The 18,358-nt window shown below is 41.4% G+C and overlaps 1 protein-coding gene across 1 annotated transcript; it reads left to right on the forward strand.

The window, feature by feature from the left end:
• The first annotated feature begins 541 nt into the window (after nt 1–541).
• Nucleotides 542–17,940, forward strand: LOC121544388 (proto-oncogene tyrosine-protein kinase LCK-like). The gene is made up of 12 exons (XM_041854328.1): nt 542–754; nt 2,777–2,886; nt 6,437–6,497; nt 6,608–6,698; nt 6,859–6,960; nt 7,134–7,387; nt 7,612–7,764; nt 8,904–9,083; nt 15,323–15,399; nt 16,885–17,038; nt 17,219–17,350; nt 17,569–17,940. Exons 2-12 carry the CDS (start codon nt 2,782–2,784, stop codon nt 17,769–17,771), a joined length of 1,512 nt encoding a protein of 503 aa, XP_041710262.1. The 5' UTR covers nt 542–754; nt 2,777–2,781; the 3' UTR covers nt 17,772–17,940.
• The last annotated feature ends 418 nt before the right edge of the window (nt 17,941–18,358 follow it).

Here is an 18,358-nt window from a genome sequence, read left to right on the forward strand (position 1 = left end):
GTCTGTGAGAGACGGAATTCTTACTGGTTGGTAGGTGATCAAATACTTATGTCATGCAATAAAATGCAAATGAATTACTTAAAAATCATACAATGTGATTTTCTGGATTTTTGTTTTAGATTCCGTCTCTCACAGTTGAAGTGTACCTATGATAAAAAATTACAGACCTCTACATGCTTTGTATGTAGGAAAACCTGCAAAATCGGCAGTGTATCAAATACTTGTTCTCCCCACTGTATTCACAAACTAGGAGAGAGGTACTGTCCTGACCCATTTACAGAGGAGCCCAATGTTCCCTGTGTAACACACAGCTGCATGGGTAGCACCTGTCAGAGCCTCCACAGAACAACCCTCAACCTTTCAACGACAGGAAGCCCTTTGGGTGGCTTTCTCTCCACTGAGGTGTGTGTACGTGCATGCGTGTGTGAATGTGTGTGTGTGTGTGTGTGTGTGTGTGTGTGTGTGTGTGTGTGTGTGTGTGTGTGTGTGTGTGTGTGCATGTTTTGAAGGTACGGCATGAGTAAGTGATGAGATCTTCACATACAAAACTCCTGGCCTGAAAACCTCACTCAACATCCAATTGTTTCTTATTTTTTCTCCAAAAGTAGCGTTATATTTCTAGTTGCTGTTTTTGATAAGATTCATATTTGATGAAGACTAGGTCTCTTAGTCATGGATAAAGCTGCTCTGGCTGCAGACCAGTGAAATCGCTAACACCCTGTTGAAGAGCAGTATATTGGGCAAGTTTAACGAGGTAGGTCTTAAACCTGATATGCTATATAATGCACCTATTGGCGTGGTCTCCCTTTGAGAGCGCAATTTGAATCAGGATGCACAACAATGTACACAATATTGTTTTACAGCAAATGAGCAGTCACAAATGTTTAGGCTATAGTCAATATTGAGAAGATGTTTAATGTACTGAAAAAATGACATTTAGCTGAAAAGGCAATACAAAATAAAAGGGGGTAACAGGTAATTTAAGTGGAAATTGATTAAAATTCAAATTTGGTAATTGCAATTATTGTGGTTATTATGCTTTTATTACAGATTGACAAACAATTGTTTAAGGTTTTTGTTTGTCAGGTAGGAATCTGGTGACCAAGAAGGACCTTGTGATTTAGTATCCATCTGTATAGCACATAATTACTTCCATAGAGTATCTAATATGCATATGGAAAATTGAATGATTTCACGAAAGCAGCAACGCTCAAGAGGGCTACTATTTTCTGAGCATTTTGACAGATGGAAGGACATCTTGTTGATGTACTGCATTAATACAGGTTAGACATACCACTAAAAGGTACCCTAAAGAGCAGAGTGTTTAGTGTCTACTTCTGTGTAACCCTTCTCCAACCAGTATAATGACCTTCGGGGTGGATCACACCACACACAGCATTTCATGTGAAAGAGACATCAATGCCTCAACAAATGCAGCACAACATAATGATAATAAAGCCAGCCAACCAACCAAAGCCAGCACACTGGGTCTTGAGGAGGGTATCCCCTCAGCAGCTGAATATGATTAAGATATGAAACCAAGAGGGCATCCACTCAATAGATAACTTTCTCTGAGAGCCTGTCAGACAGAGGCAGGAGAGATGTCACCCAAAAAACGACCCCTCTCGTCCCCCTCCATCCCGTCCCAGAGAGTCCCAGTGTAGGGGCGGACTGTCGCTAACGGGGTCAGGCTTTTCCGGACCCGTCAGATTTTCTCACAGATTTGTGCCCTTGGGACAGGCCAACTAGCCCACTGGCCCTGTTACATGAGCCGACCAATGGGATTGGAGCATGGAGCGGGCCTGAGAACACAGGTTCCTACTGTACTGCTGAGGGGTAGAGCGCGCCATCTGAGAGCGTGCCACACATGGTTTAACACTGGATTAGTTTGATTTGAAATATAATCACATTTTCTCTCACAAAATCTGGACTATGGTTAATTCCCAAATGAAGTCAAATAATTATAACACGAAATGTAGGCAACTTTGTGAAACATCTAGTAATTTGGTGTCTCAACAAAAAAGGTCACATTTAATTATATCAAAAGCAATTCTCTTCATTGTATCTGTCACCGATTTAAGTCTGTCATATCACAGCAAGCACACTCTATGGATCAGTTCTCAGTCCCATGCAGATCCTCATCACACTACTATGGGACAAAGCATATGTACAGTTTAATGAAGGCGTACATGCCAATGTGTTGTATTTTAATTTGCGGTGGGGGATTTTTGACATCCTGCTAAACTCTGCTGGTTGTGGTATATTGATGTGAAGCTACACAGAAACAATAATGTAGGTTTACATCCTGACACATTTCATATTTTTGTCTGGCCAAGATTATTACTTTATTTTCTCACTTCAAAGATTTAGTCATATCAGGACATCCTGAGTTATTTTTCCAGCGCTGGGGACTCAAGGGATATTAAATGTTTACAGGATGTTAACATAAAATACATGTTCTGGGCAAAAAGTTCTGCTTATTAATGTTAATTCATTTGTTTATGTACACTGTTCATTTGATTGATTTGAGTTTACATTTCCAAGGGATCTGAGGTTGAACAGCTCTTCACTTTTTAAGAGGGTAACATAATATAAAATTATTATAAAATTATTATAAAATCTAGTTCACCAACTCTCTTGGGAACCAAGTCTAAGTATGAGACACTAAGCAACTATTTTGTTTCACTCAAGTACTCATTTTTAAAATCATACTTTGTCAATCAATCGCTTCTATTATGTAGTGATGTAAACTGATGTAAACTCTACTATGTTTCAGGTAAAATGGGATGCAACTGTAGTTCAGATTATGATGATGACTGGGTAGAGAACCTAGACGAAGTGTGTGACAACTGCAACTGCCCGATTTCCCCCCAGTCAGCTAACCCGGTGAGTGTGTGTGAGAGAGTGTGTGTGTGTGTGTGTGTGTGTGTGTGTGTGTGTGTGTGTGTGTGTGTGTGTGTGTGTAGACAGTGGCATAGCGTCTGGACGTGGCTGGGGAAGTAGTGTGGAATGCGAGGAAGAGGGTGTGATATTTTTACATGGTCTCACAAAAAAAAAACACTAACATCTCCAATATGCATTTAATTGACATATCAATGAATATAACTTATGCAACCATGGTCTACATAAAAGTGTGTTGTGCAAGTCAATGCTTGGGAATTGTTGCCTGACAACTCACACTGAATTATTTAGCTGCTCTATCGTTCATTACATACTTCAGTCTGAATCTGCCATCATTGAAAGTTGTTTGTGGTAATATCGTTTGCGATGAAAACAAAGTCATCAGCAATTAGATCGTCTCTAACCAATCAGAGTATCAAAGCCAATTACGTACTTCAAAAACACTGCTTCACCCACGTGTGTTCTGGCTCTGGCCCAACCGATTGGTTTCTGGGACCAATCAGACGGTCCGAATGTGTTCGCATTCTAGACGGATCGGGAAAGGAGTCAAATCCAGACTCATTGCGGAGAAGAAACAAACGTTCGTGGGCGTGGCGTTTGGCCGGACCAATGAGGGAGTTCTATTAATGCGGGTTAGCATTGATTGCATTTGTTTTGGAACCTAGTGATGGGGGGGGGGTACATATCACAATATTGTTTTTGGATGATATTATATCGATATTTGACTCAGAGTATCGTTTTTTTGCTACTGTAGGTAGTGTTAGCTAGCGCTAGTTGGCTGTACCTGCGCCAAAAAAGTATTTTTCATCCTATAGCTTGTTCTCCATCTTCTTTTTAAATAGTGAATTAACATGTTTTCAGCACTTTTATTTCCCTGACTGATCAAGACTCATTTTTACATTTTAGTCATTTAGCAGCCGCTTTTAGCCAGAGCGACTTACAGGAGCAATTAGGGTTAAGTGCCTTGCTCAAGGACATTGACAGATTTTTCACCTAGTCAGCTCGGAAATTCGAACCAGCGTCCTTTTGGTTACTGGCCCAACACCCTTAACCGCTAGGCTACCTGCCGCATGCTCTCTCTTGTCTCTCTGCAGCAGACATATACAGTGTCTTCTGAAAGTATTCACACCCCTTGAATTTTTCCCAAAACAATTGTGTTACAAAGTAGGATTTAATCAGATTTTTGTCAACGATTTACACAAAATACTCTGTAATGTCAAAGTGAAAGAAAAATTAGAACATATGTAAAATTAAAAATAATAAAGGAAAAATAAAACACTAATATAATCTTGATTACATAAGTATTCAACCCCCTGAATAAATAAGTTAGAATAACCTTTGGCAGCAATTACAGCTGTGAGTCTTTCTGGGTAAGTCTCTAAGAGCTTTGCACACCTGGAATGTACAATACCTGGAATGTACAATACAAAAAATTATTCAAGCTCTGTCAAGTTGCTAAACAGCCATTTTCAAGTCTTGCCATAGATTTTCAAGCTGATTTAAGTCAAAACTGTGACTAGGCCACTCAGGAATATTCAATGTCGTCTTGATAAGCAACTAGTGCGTATTTGGCCTTTTGTTTTAGGTTATTGTCCTGCTGAAAGGTGAATTTGTCTCCCAGTGTCTGAAACAGGTTTTCCTCTAGGATTTTGCCTGTGCTTAGCTCTATTCAGTTTCTTTTCATCCTAAAAAAAACTCCCTAGTCCTTGCCGATGACAAACCTCCCCATATCATGATGCAGCCACCATCATGCTTGAAAATATGAAGAGTGGTACTCAGTGATTTGGATTTACTCCAAACATAACGCTTTACACATTCTTTGCAGTTTTACTTTAGTGACTTATTGCAAACAGGATGCATATTTTGGAATATTCTGTACATTTAGGCTAGTATTGTGTTAGGAAGGACGCCTGTATCTTTGCAGTGACTGGGTGTATTGATACACCATCCAAAGTGTAATTAATAACTTCACCATGCTCAAAGGGTTATTCAATGTCTGCTTTTAAAATTCTTACCCATCTACAGTACCAATAGGTGCCCTTCTTTGTGAGGCATTGGAAAACCTCCCTGGTCTTTGTGGTTGAATCTGTGTTTGAAATTCACTGCTCGACTGAGGGACCTTACAGATAATTGTATGTATGGGGTACAGAAATAAGGTAGTCATTCAAAAAGTATTGTACACAGAGTGAGTCCATGCAACTTTTTATGTGACTTGTTAAGCAAATTATTACTCCTGAACTTATTTAGGCTTGCCATAACAAAGGGGTGTAATACTTTTTGACTCAAGACATTTCAGCTTTTCTTTTTAATTAATTTGTAAACATTTCTCCAAACATAATTCCACTTTGACATTGTGGGGTATTGTGTGTAGATCAGTGACACAAAATCTCAATTTAATCCATTTTAAATTCAGGCTGTAACACAACAAAATGTGGAAAAAGTCAAGGGGTGTGAATACTTTCTGAAGGCACTGTAGTGAGCAATATGTTTGGAACATAAAATCGCAATAAAATCGCAGTATCGAATCGCAATACATATAGAATCATGAGAATCGCAATACATATTGTAATGGCACCTAAGTATCATGATAATATCGTATCGTGAGGTCCCTGGCAATTCCCAGTCCTACTGGAACCGGGCTGCCTCACTGGCGCAAACCAGGTGCCCCGTTTTGGCTGACGGCGAAGTCGGCTTAAAATAAAAGTGATGTATGCATACGTTATTATTTTTCATACCCCTCGTGGGAATCGAACCCACAACCCTGGCGTTGCAAACGCCATGCTCTACCAACTGAGCTACATCCCTTCCGGCCATTCCCTCCCCTACCCTGGGCCAATTGTGCGCCGCCCCATGGTCTCCCGGTCGCGGCCGGCTACGACAGAGCCTGGATTCGAACCAGGATCTCTACTGGCACAGCTAGCCTTAGACCACTGCGCCACTCGGGAGGCCTGAACGATGCATCATGCTGCCTTGTTGACAACATGACCGAGCGGCGCAGATTACTGTTAGATTTGAGAAGGGCACTCCTCCCTCATCGCTTTTGCCCATTCACGTCACGGGCCATAGCCCCGGTGCTCATAATCAAACTCTCTCAATGAGTCTGGGTAGCTAGGCAATGGGAATTGGCAATTTACATACTTTTTTGGGGGGGAAGTTGGCTTTTGTGTGTGCAATTAATTGGGACTGTAAACATTCACTAAATGTTCTGTTTCACTTCCTTCCTCTGAATTACTGGAGATATTATAGTAGATTTGAAATAGAGGAGAATAGCACATGTGAATGCCATGCTGTTGATGGCCAGTTTGTCAGCACAAAATAAACATTAAGTAAATCCTAGGGTGTCTTTAAAAATCTTCTCTAGATTTCGTTCCACACTTCAAGGAATTCATGGTTTTTACCTTAAGTCAAATGTCCCATCATGATAGTGTAAACCCCCCAGACTTTCCATAGTTTGTACACTGAATGAGAATCTTTGAATTCACCATTGGAAACACAGTTTATTTTACTGACCTGTACCCTGCTTTGGTCTCATCAGTACACAGATCAACTGATCCCCTACCCCTCTCATCTCACACCTCCCTCTTCCCCTCTACCAGGTATGTTCTTATACATTAATATGCAGGTAAATATGAGCCTTCTTCTGGTGGATCAAATCTAATCATTATTGTTTATGTTTTCCTCACCCATGCTGGTTATGGTTGTACAGATAGCCTGGTGGTTGCCATATACAGCTATGAACCCAACCACAACGATGACCTGGGATTTGAGAAGGGAGACAAGCTGAAAATCCTCAATAAGTAAGAATAGGGATGTGTGATGCTATTTACTTTTTAGAGGATGTGATATATTTGTGTAGTTGTGCAAAAGTGTGTAGTTGTTTGATGGAGCATGACACATTACCAGTTATTGAAAAGTATGAGATAGTGAGTAAGTGTTGCTGTTATGTCTGCTGTCCAGGGATGACCCAGAGTGGTTCATGGCAGAGTCGCTCATCACAGGCCAGAAGGGCTTCATCCCATACAACTTTGTGGCCCCCCTGAACTCAATGGAGATGGAGACGTAAGTCAATTCAGTTGAATTCAATTCAAACTGTAATTCATTTCACTTTAAGTCATGCAGGAAGCACACACATACATTAACAAACACCATCTCCCCATACTCAACACCCCCCAAGTAAGGGAAAGGGATGTGGTTATGTTTGAAGCTCTATACCTGTTTTTTTTGTGCTTCAGATGGTTTTTCAAGAACCTCTCCAGAAACGATGCTATGAGGCTCCTGCTCGCTCCGGGGAATACACAGGGCTCCTTCATGGTCAGAGAGAGTGAGACCACCAAAGGCTCCTTCTCCTTATCTGTCAGGGACTTGGATCCTGACACGGGAGACATGGTCAAGCACTACAGAATCCGGAACTTGGATACTGGTGGTTTCTACATCACCGCAAAGATATCCTTCAACTCCCTGAAAGAGCTGGTCCAGCATCACTCACGTACATGCTATGACTCACATCCTGTCTGAACTCCTGGAGCTATGCCTCCAGTCAGAACACAATACATCAGCCAAACAATACATATAGCATTGGTACCAAATACCATTATCATACCATCCATAGTGCACATACACCTTAGCACATATAAATCTTTCTCAAAATGTGAACTGTATAACTTGACGTTATTCAACCTTTGACCCTGCCTGTGTTGTGTGTGTCTGCAGGTGAGGCGGACGGTCTGTGCACCCGGCTGATGAAGCCGTGCCAGTCCCGCGTGCCCCAGAAACCCTGGTGGCAGGACGAATGGGAGATCCCCCGAGAGTCCCTCAAAATGGAGCGCAGGCTCGGGGCCGGGCAGTTTGGAGAAGTTTGGATGGGTGAGTGCCTTCAGAAAGTATTCATACCCCTTGACTTATTCCACATTTTGTTGTGTTACAGCCTGAATTCCAAATGGATTAAATAGATGTGTTTTCTCACCCATCTACACACAATACCCCATAATGACAAAGTGAAAACATGTTTTAAGAAATGTTAGCTAATGTTGAAAAAGTCAAGGGGTGTGAATACTTTCTGAAGGCACTGTACAACCACAGTAGTTGATATTGTCAGATTACCAATGCGTGTGTTGGTTTGCATAGATGCACTAGATATAAAGCAACCAGTTGCTCAATTGGTCCTGTCGCTCTCTGTGTCTGCCAGAACAGCTTTAGTTTAGGCTTTAGTTCTGCATTGTGTGTAATTTCCTAAATACCACCATCACTGCAGTGCTTGTTTGAGCTGGTAGGGCCCCTTTGGGATTGATGTCAGGTATTAGCTGCATTACGCAAGAGAGCCAGCGAGCATGCTAGGCTGAAGTTCTAGTCACACACCAGAGGCTCTCTCTGAAGCACTTCACATGTCTATATTAGTTCATATTACAATATTTGCTATCGCCTCCAACTGTGACCCTAAAATCAACCATTAAAAAAGAAACTCCAGTGTTTTGAAGGTGAGAATATCTGATGATGTAATCTGATTTCTTCACACTTGTTTTCCAGTGGAGGGGGAGATTTCCCTATTGTCCATCTCCATGTGTGTGAACACAATGCAACATTAAAAACTAGCCTGCTATGGGACTTTGTATTTACAAATTCCTCCTGCATGCGATCTTGGCAACATACAGTATTTGTTTCTCCCAGCGAATGAATACACCAACATCATTGGGGTGATTGTTGTTTGACAACAAAAAAGTATCCATGCATGTCAGATTTTTTTAAAAACGAACCACCATTCCTTTTACCGAAATTATTTCAGTTATAGATAACAGTAGGGAAGAATGCTTTCAATAATAAAGTTAATTCTCACCATTACAGCATAGGCTATAACTCGGTTAATTGTGACCTATAGTAAACTTGAGTGTCCTCAAATGACTCCATCATACACATTGTATACTACACTACTGAATAATATCACTGTGATATTACTGTAATAAACTGTATATTTACTGTATCACCAATGGCCTTCCTCTATGCTGCAGGTCTGTACAACAACCACAGGCGGGTGGCCATTAAGAACCTGAAGGTGGGCACCATGTCCATGGCTGCCTTCCTGGCCGAGGCCAACCTGATGAAGGAGCTGCAGCACCCACGCCTGGTCCGCCTCTTCGCCGTGGTTACGCAGGAGCCCATCTACATCATCACAGAGTTCATGGAGAACGGTGGGTGTCACTGTCTAGGATTACACTGTTATTAGGCTAATGGTCAATGTTCGTCTTTCAGGGTAAGACCAACTCCCTATACAAAAGGTCAATAACCCTGATCCTATTCGATTCAGTTGTTCTTCTATTCTATTGTACTCTATTCCATGAGAGCTGCTCAGCAAGCCTATGCCAATGTCTGTGCCTGTTTACATAGATGACTCTCAATCCCGGCGCTGAAAGAGTGAACAGCTAAAACAGAGTCATCCAGGGAGATTCTAGAGAAACACCTGGAGCAGACAAAGTGTTTTCAGCCAGGATATCGTCATCGGCTTTCATGATCGAACATGTTAAACTGTTATTGGTTTGCATGCTGATAAGAGTGAGAGTAACAAAAGAGTGGCTTGGGTGTTTACCAGAATGTCTTTCATGAGTAAGAGTCTTTCACAGGCATACTGCAGTCCACTGACAATGTTAAATGATCCAAAAAGCATTTTGTTATAGATGCAAAAGATGAATACCCCTAGTTATGGCTTAACGGCTATTTACTGAAAGCCTCATTCTAAATGGAGCATGTGATCTTCAGAAACGCAGTACAAGTTTAACCTTGTTTTTCCATATATCTCCTTCTTTAGAGTGGACAATCTTCTTAGAGGCTATTTTCAACCTATTTTGGTGACCCTGCTGCACTTTCTAAAAAAAAACTTTAATAATCAAATCAGCAAACGTGAACTTTAGCTCTCTTTTCCTGTACCGGCTGGTGCCTCTAATGTCAACACACCAAAGGGAAGTCCGTTCTGACTGGAAAAGAGAGACGTCAAATAGGGGAGTGGTGATTCACCATCTCATTGTTCAGTGATGGGACCTGTGTCAACCCCCATGGGCACGTGGCTCCATTCCAGTGTCAGCACAGACAGACCGCAACACAGCCCCCCCTTCAGCCCCCCTATTCCCCCAGTCAGACTAGGCTATTCAGCCACTGTCCAGTGACTACTCTCTTTCTCTCTTCACACAAGAAAGAGAGAGGCTGTCTGTAAAAGGGTAGCAAAGCAAAGCCAGACCAATAAAAATGTCACCATGGTAACAGGTGCACTGCACTGCACACAGACTAGCTGACATTGAAAACATAAGTCTTAATACCAGTGGCGTAGCCAGAAATTTGTTAGTGGGTGGACCTGCAAAAATGTTGGTGGGCAACTAACTTCCTGTAATTTTACACATTTTGCCATGGGGCAAAGAGAAAAATGTGCAGTTTTATAGCTAATCTCATGCTATTCTACACATTTTGCCATGAGGCTGAGAGACAATTGTACATTTTCTAAGCTAATTAAAGCTAAAATATAGGTGTGTTTACTGATAAAGGCACTGAATTGTGAGCTCTCTTGTTTGCTAAATTAAGAAATTAAATAAGCAGTGGCATGGTGCATATAGCTATAGAAGCACAGTGACATATCCTCAATGCCGTCATATTTGTGGTTTATTTGGGGTGTGGCTTTCAGTTAGTTCTGTTTGGAAACCTATCCCATGAGAGTGAATGTCATTCCAGGTAATCTGTTCTGTTCAATAATTTATATAAAGACTAGATGACTGATATAGGGCACTGTGTTGAAGCCACCGTGCCTCCATCTTGGCACTCCCCCACTATTGTAAAATATATTTTGGAAGCTATAGAAATGCATTTATTAATGTCTACAATCGTTTGCCACATTTATTATATTACAGACACCTTAATGCATACTTTTAAATTATATTATGTGAGGTAAACATAAAACAAAATGTTTAAAAAAAGATTAAACATTTTCCTTAAAGTATAATTTTTTATTAGATTACTAATGTTACTGTCCCAAATACAACAACAAAAATACTTAAATACATGTAATTTTGTCCTTAAAACATTTAATTGAAATACTGTAGAATTCCATTCATTCCTATGGAGGATTTCTCCTACTGGGGAGTGCCAATTTGGCCAAATGGTGGCTTCAAAGCCTCTCAATGGCCAATACATAGCATCAGCAATCCACATTGTCTTCCATCAGATAGCGCGTTGATTCTGCCTGCACTGATCTGTCACATATCTTGCAAAGGCTAATGAGATAGATGAAAAGTAGTCCGGCTACAATGGGCTGCCATAACATTAGAAAATATTACCTAGGTGACATAGTCTGCTGAACCCCATTTCTGCCTCAAAACTGTCTGAATTAATCTAAGCTAAAACAATAAATATGTCAATAATGTTAATGTTTTTTTGGTGAGGAAGTGTTAGTCGCCCCTTTTTTTTGGTGAGGAAGTGTTAGTCGCCCCTTTCTAAATCTAGCTAAGGATTATTGTGTTTCAATGACCAGTATTTCTGAAGTTTGACTATGGGCACGAAAGCTAGCATAAATTTGTCCAACATGAATGTTAGCTTGCTAGCTTGCTGAGCCAGTCACTGAAATCATCTTTGGCTGAAATGATGCTGCTAACCAACCAGCTACCTACTTAGTGCTCCACACGCAATGTTGTATCTTCCAACAAAAGCTAGCTAGCAAGCTACTGTAGCTAGTAGTGCTAATGCTTACATTATTATGCGTTTTTATGAAGCAGCTGTTCTTCTGCCATGAGTCATTGCAGTAGCCTCCCGAGTCAGCTGCTGTGTTCAGCTGACCCAACGATACGATCGTGAAGAAACATGCTGATCTATCTACGGACTGATTTCTGATTACATTCAGTTCCTCTTAATTGTGGGGCTGCATGTCTACATTTTCAGGGCAATTTAAACAGGCTAAGCAAGCTTTTTATGTCAGTGAAGGAAGAGCTAGCAAACTTAATAGCTATGTCAGTAAGCTAGCTAGCTACAGTGGGGAAAAAAAGTATTTAGTCAGCCACCAATTGTGCAAGTTCTCCCACTTAAAAATATGAGAGAGGCCTGTAATTTTCATCATAGGTACACGTCAACTATGACAGACAAAATTAGAAAAAAAATCAATTTTTAGGAAATGGAAGACATACAAGACCACTGATAATCTCCCTCGATCTGGGGCTCCACGCAAGAGCTCACCCCGTGGGGTCAAAATGATTACAAGAATGGTGAGCAAAAATCCCAGAACCACACAGGGGGACCTAGTGAATGACCTGCAGAGAGCTGGAACCAAAGTAACAAAGCCTACCATCATTAACACACTACGCCGCCAGGGACTCAAATCCTGCAGTGCGAGACGTGTCCCCCTGCTTAAGCCAGTACATGTCCAGGCCCGTCTGAAGTTTGCTAGAGTGCATTTGGATGATCCAGAAGAGGATTGGGAGAATGTCATATGGTCAGATGAAACCAAAATAGAACTTTCTGGTAAAAACTCAACTCGTCGTGTTTGGAGGACAAAGAATGCTGAGTTGCATCCAAAGAACACCATACCTACTGTGAAGCATGGGGGTGGAAACATCATGCTTTGGGGCTGTTTTTCTGCAAAGGGACCAGGACGACTGATCCGTTTAAAGGAAAGAATGAATGAGGCCATGTATCGTGAGATTTTGAGTGAAAACCTCCTTTCATCAGCAAGGGCATTGAAGATGAAACGTGGCTGGGTCTTTCAGCATGACAATGATCCCAAACACACCGCCCGGGCAACGAAGGAGTGGCTTCGTAAGAAGCATTTCAAGGTCCTGGAGTGGCCTAGCCAGTCTCCAGATCTCAACCCCATAGAAAATCTTTGGAGAGAGTTGAAAGTCCGTGTTGCCCAGCGACAGCCCCAAAACATCACTGCTCTAGAGGAGATCTGCACGGAGGAATGGGCCAAAATAACAGCAACAGTGTGTGAAAACCTTGTGAAGACTTACAGAAAACGTTTGACCTGTGTCATTGCCAACAAAGGGTATATAACAAAGTATTGAGAAACTTTTGTTATTGACCAAATACTTATTTTCCACCATAATTTGCAAATAAATTCATTAAAAATCCTACAATGTGATTTTCTGGATTTTCTTTCTCATTTTGTCTGTCATAGTTGACGTGTACCTATGATGAAAATTACAGGCCTCTCTCATCTTTTTAAGTGGGAGATCTTGCACAATTGGTGGCTGACTAAATACTTTTTTTCCCCACTGTAATTAATCCAGTCAACATTTTTATCAATTGTAACCCACCAGAAAAACGTTGTTGTAAACCCTTCTCCAATTGATCTGCAATTCGCATTACTTTGGTGTCTATAACATTGATAATCTCCGGGGTTCATGGTGAATTGGGGTGCCTTAGTATTATCCTTTTTAATATCAGAACAATTAGGTGAGGTTTGGTTTGATCCCAAATCTATCACACAAGAGAACATGGTCTGAGGCATAGGTGCAGTTACAAGGGTTGGCCTACCTGTTGAACAGGCATAACAATTAGTTTGACCCAACACCCTAGCTGTGTAGTTCATCCACCTACTTTTTTCCCCACTGTATATTGAAGCAACATCTCAAGACATCAGTCAGGAAGTTAAAGCTTGGTCGCAAATGGGTCTTCCAAATGGACAATGACCCCAAGCATACTTCCAAAGTTGTGGCAAAATAGCTTAAGGACAACAAAGTCAAGGTATTGGAGTGGCCATCACAAAGCCCTGACGTCAATCCTATAGAAAATCTGTGGGCAGAACTGAAAAAGCGTGTGCGAGCAAGGAAGCCTACAAACCTGACTCAGTTACACCAGCTCTGTCAGGAAGAATGGGCCAAAATTCACCCAACTTATTGTGGGAAGCTTCTGGAAGGCTACCCGAAACGTTTGACCCAAGTTAAACAATTTAAAGGCAATGCTACCAAATACTAATTGAGTGTATGTAAACTTCTGACCCACTGGGAATGTGATGAAATAAATAAAAGCTGAAATAAATAATTCTCTCTACTATTATTCTGACATTTCACATTCTTAAAATAAAGTGGTGATCCTAACTGACCTAAGACAGGGAATTTTTACTAGGTTTAAATGTCAGGAATTGTGAAAAACTGAGTTTAAATGTATTTGGCTAAGGTGTATGTAAACTTCCGACTTCAACTGTATATCATTGGTTCTGATATATTTAATCAAATCTGACTAGCCCAGTGCACTGCTTGCTATGAATTCTATCTGATGGTGTTTGGATGCTTAGGCAAAAATACAAATAATGTTCTGTTTGGAACACTGACAAGTAGAGAGCTTACATTTTAATTTTTGTATTTGTTTTTTTTATATAAAAAAATGTTGGGGGCTCAATCTGAGTGGTTGGGCCTAGCTCCCCAGTGGGTGGGCCTAGCTCCCCATTGGGTGCCTGCTTAATACAACAACTTATTTTGATACCAGTATGTTCTCCAAAAGCCTTGGTCAGAATCTCTGACTACAGTTACTATGTCACCTGCATGTTTTTGAATGTGATCCCACATTGCCTTCAAAGGTTGTTGTTGCCTTTTTGAAGACCAGAAATTAGGAGGGACAATAACAAAGCACATTGAAAAGACGCTGTCACTGGTGCAACAACAGCTTCAGTATGTAAGTGCTCCGAGCCAGTGAATGGAGGGCCTTTGTATTGTTCTCTATGAGAGGCCTGTAGAGCACCAACATGCCTTTACATGAGCTGTCTCTTTGTTTGCGATTCACATGCACAGACACAATTGTTGCTTCTGTTGTCACTAGAAAGGAAGGCTTGATGTTCCCATCCTCTCAATTTGTCCCTCGTTTTTTATCACTGAAGACAATACAACTGGAAAATAACAGGCGTGGCGTGCTTAACTTCCCTCGCAACCTTGGATTATACCGTTAATTTGGTGCACAGACATCAAAGGAGTCCTTCTTTACTAAAGCACAGGAGCCTGTTGCCCTTCTTTCCTGGAAGAGTCATTCCTCTTTTCTTAAGGCATTTCCTGCTGCTTGCCTTGGCTGGCTGAGGTCCAGTGGTCTTGTTCGGTTTTAATCAAACACAGAGGAGCCATGGCCTGTCGAATAGAGGCCATGCATCACATTGACTGACGGTGAACGCACTTCCTGAGAATGTTATTTTCCTAATTTAAACCTATTCTGGGTCTAAGGTCAGCTATTTATGTCTGAGACATATCTAAATGTAGTTTTAAATGCAGTGTCATTAATCTCTCACAAAGCATTTCACTGAACATAGAGTTTTCTAACTTAAAACTATTTGGATCTTAAAATAATTCCACCTCCATCAACATTGCATAAAAGCTGGTGACTGGTAACTGATAACATCTGTTTACAAAGGAGATCTGATGTAATGCTGCTCAAACATATGTCATTTTAATAACTTGATCACATTTTGTTACAGGCGCTCTGGTAGATTTTCTCAAGTCGTCTGAGGGATCCAACATACCCATCAACACCCTCATAGATATGGCCTCTCAGGCAAGTCCCCTGCTCTTTACGTCAATCCCAATAGCTCTCTACACTTTTAACTATTGTCTGTCTCCAAATTCTCTCTTACTCTTTCCCCTCTATTCGCTCTTTCACTTTCTATTCTCTCTGTATGATCCTCATCTACAGGAAACAGCTCTTGCTATTGTGAGGCTAACTATAATCTCCCGGTAACAATGGAGACCCCTGTGTGAGGTTTACTAACAATAACACCTTAAGTCTATACACCTTGTCACAAATCTAACTGTGTCAACACCACTGAGGTGCTCACCCCACCACAGTGCAATGCTATATGTGTAACACAAATCAAAGTGACACATACCCTGATACCTGAGAGACATAATGCATATTCCATAATAAAACAAACCTACAGCCTACTCTAAATCACACTTGCACCAAGCTTCATAAGATCAAGAAAGCAGTTGTATTGCTGTTTGAGTCTCTCGTTCTAGAAGAACAACTTACTTAGGAGTAGTTTACGGCCAAGGATGGGGCCAAATATCGGGCCAAAGATGGGAGAACATCTAATTACACCAACATCTTATCTAATTGGGCTACTCTAATGTAATGTTATGGTTACATTATATAACTCTCTGGAAATTGAGCCACATATATGTGTAATGGGGTTACAGGGATTTCAACTAACCAAGCTCAGAGTACTCTCAAAGCCGCCTGTGGCAGAGGAAGAGCCTACTCTATGGATGCACTGTGAACGTATTACAGCAAAATAACGTTCCTAAGCAATGGCTAGAACACTGATGGCATTCAGCACCATACATTGCTGTAATCACATAGTGAGTAAGTACACTGAAACAACATGACCCCTAGAGCTTGTGAGTGAAAATGTTTTAGCTCTCTGGTTTCAGAGTGGTGCGTAATGATGATATGAAGTTCATACGACACACGCACCTCTCGGTTTTCTGCCAAGGGCCTTGGGGCCCAATGATCCCTATCTGTGAGATTCTTACGTCTGAAATATGCACCAATGTCCGCCTAAACACACACACACACATTGACACACACAAAAGAGATGTAGTCAGCACAGCTGGGCCATTAGGCTGGGCCGGAAAGAGAGCTGGCTGCTAGGGGTTCATAACCTGCCCGTGAAAACTGGGTGGAGCTCCGAGGTGAGGAGCAGAGATCTGACCTGGGGAAGTGGGAACCTCCTAGTCACAGGACTCTACCTCTGCCCTGTCTGTTTCTTATACACACACGAACACACACAGTATGTATCCTTCATAAATTGTGCCTTCCTGTATTATACCTATGCCAAAAAAGTTATTCTATTCTACTGAGCCATTTACTTTATGTTCCTATTCTTATCTTTTCTTATTTCTTATTGTTGTTGCATTGTCCAGAAGGAAGTAAGCATTTCATTGGACAGTGTATACCATGTGTGCCCTATACATACGAATAATACCATTTGAAATTTGAAACAAGTATGATTCATTCCTCATGATATACTGCCTCCTGCAGGTGGCTGAGGGAATGGCCTACATTGAAGAGAAGAACTACATCCATCGGGACCTGCGAGCCGCAAACATCCTGGTGTCTGATGAGCTCATCTGTAAGATCGCTGACTTTGGACTCGCAAGACTCATCGAGGACAACGAGTACACAGCCAGAGAGGGTAGCATTACTTTCCTTTACACTAGAAAAAATGTATGTGCTTGAATGTTGTAAGTGCTTTCTGCAAAGCCATGCACTCTCTCTATACTATAGCCCCACCAAGTGTTCATGTAGAATCCATTGTGTGCTTTTGAAATGAACATGAACCCAAAATTAAACCTATTTCACTCTTCCTTATCAGGTGCCAAATTCCCCATAAAATGGACAGCACCTGAAGCTATAAACTATGGAACCTTTTCCATCAAGTCAGATGTGTGGTCGTTTGGGATCCTCTTGACAGAGATAGTGACGTATGGCCGTATCCCATATCCAGGTATTTCACTGATGCACCTCAATAATAATCCAATATTATACATGTCTATTTCATATGCAATGCATGTAGACTCCACATACACACATTCTCCACATAGCACCTATATAGTCCATAAACATCACATACTCTCTACAAAAATGTTGCCCACAAAACCCCAACACATTGGCCACATTATTAACAAATCTGCATCCCCATCTCTTCTCTCTTCCCACTGTCAGGAATGAGTAACCCAGAGGTGATCCAAAACCTGGAGAGAGGCTACCGGATGCCCCTACCTGAGAACTGCCCTGAGGGTCTGTACAACATCATGAACCTGTGCTGGAAGGAGAGCCCAGAAAACCGGCCAACCTTTGAGTACCTGAGAAGCGTTCTGGAGGACTTCTTCACAGCTACAGAGGGGCAGTACCAGGAACAGCCATAAGACAGACAGACAGACATGGGGACAGGAGAGGAGAGGTCATGACGGACATTACTCCAATTGTTAAAACTGTTAAGTGAATTATTAATCAAACTATTCTGTGTCTCTGTGCGTCTCCCAAAAGGTTGTAAGTCTTTTGGGATTTAAGTAACGGACAGAGTCCCGATCTGCATAGTCAGAGATCTTTATTCATTGAGAATTCTGCCATCACAATTTCAGAGTCCATCTTTTATACTCATACGTCATACAAAAAAATCCCTCCCCTCTGTAGGCGGGCTGTAGTTTTCCACTCTAAAACTGCTCTCCTGACCATCAGTTCACACACACATATACTCACATGCATACACACACACACACATGCATACACACACATACATACACACTTTCTTATCATAGCCTACTCCCTGCATTCCTCAGTTATCGCCGTTCTCACAATATTCTGCACCATGTTCCATAACAGTTTCTCTCCTCCCTAAATTGGGAGGCCTCTTTATCTTGGTTTCTCAGTTGTCTGTAGACAGTTCTCCTTGTCCTTTGTCTGGCCTAACTCTTACTCACATTGCTGAATAGTAGCTCAATGTCATAGTCTT

The sequence above is a fragment of the Coregonus clupeaformis genome, unplaced genomic scaffold (assembly GCF_020615455.1).
Source record: "Coregonus clupeaformis isolate EN_2021a unplaced genomic scaffold, ASM2061545v1 scaf2924, whole genome shotgun sequence".
Classification (NCBI taxonomy): Eukaryota; Metazoa; Chordata; class Actinopteri; order Salmoniformes; family Salmonidae; genus Coregonus; species Coregonus clupeaformis.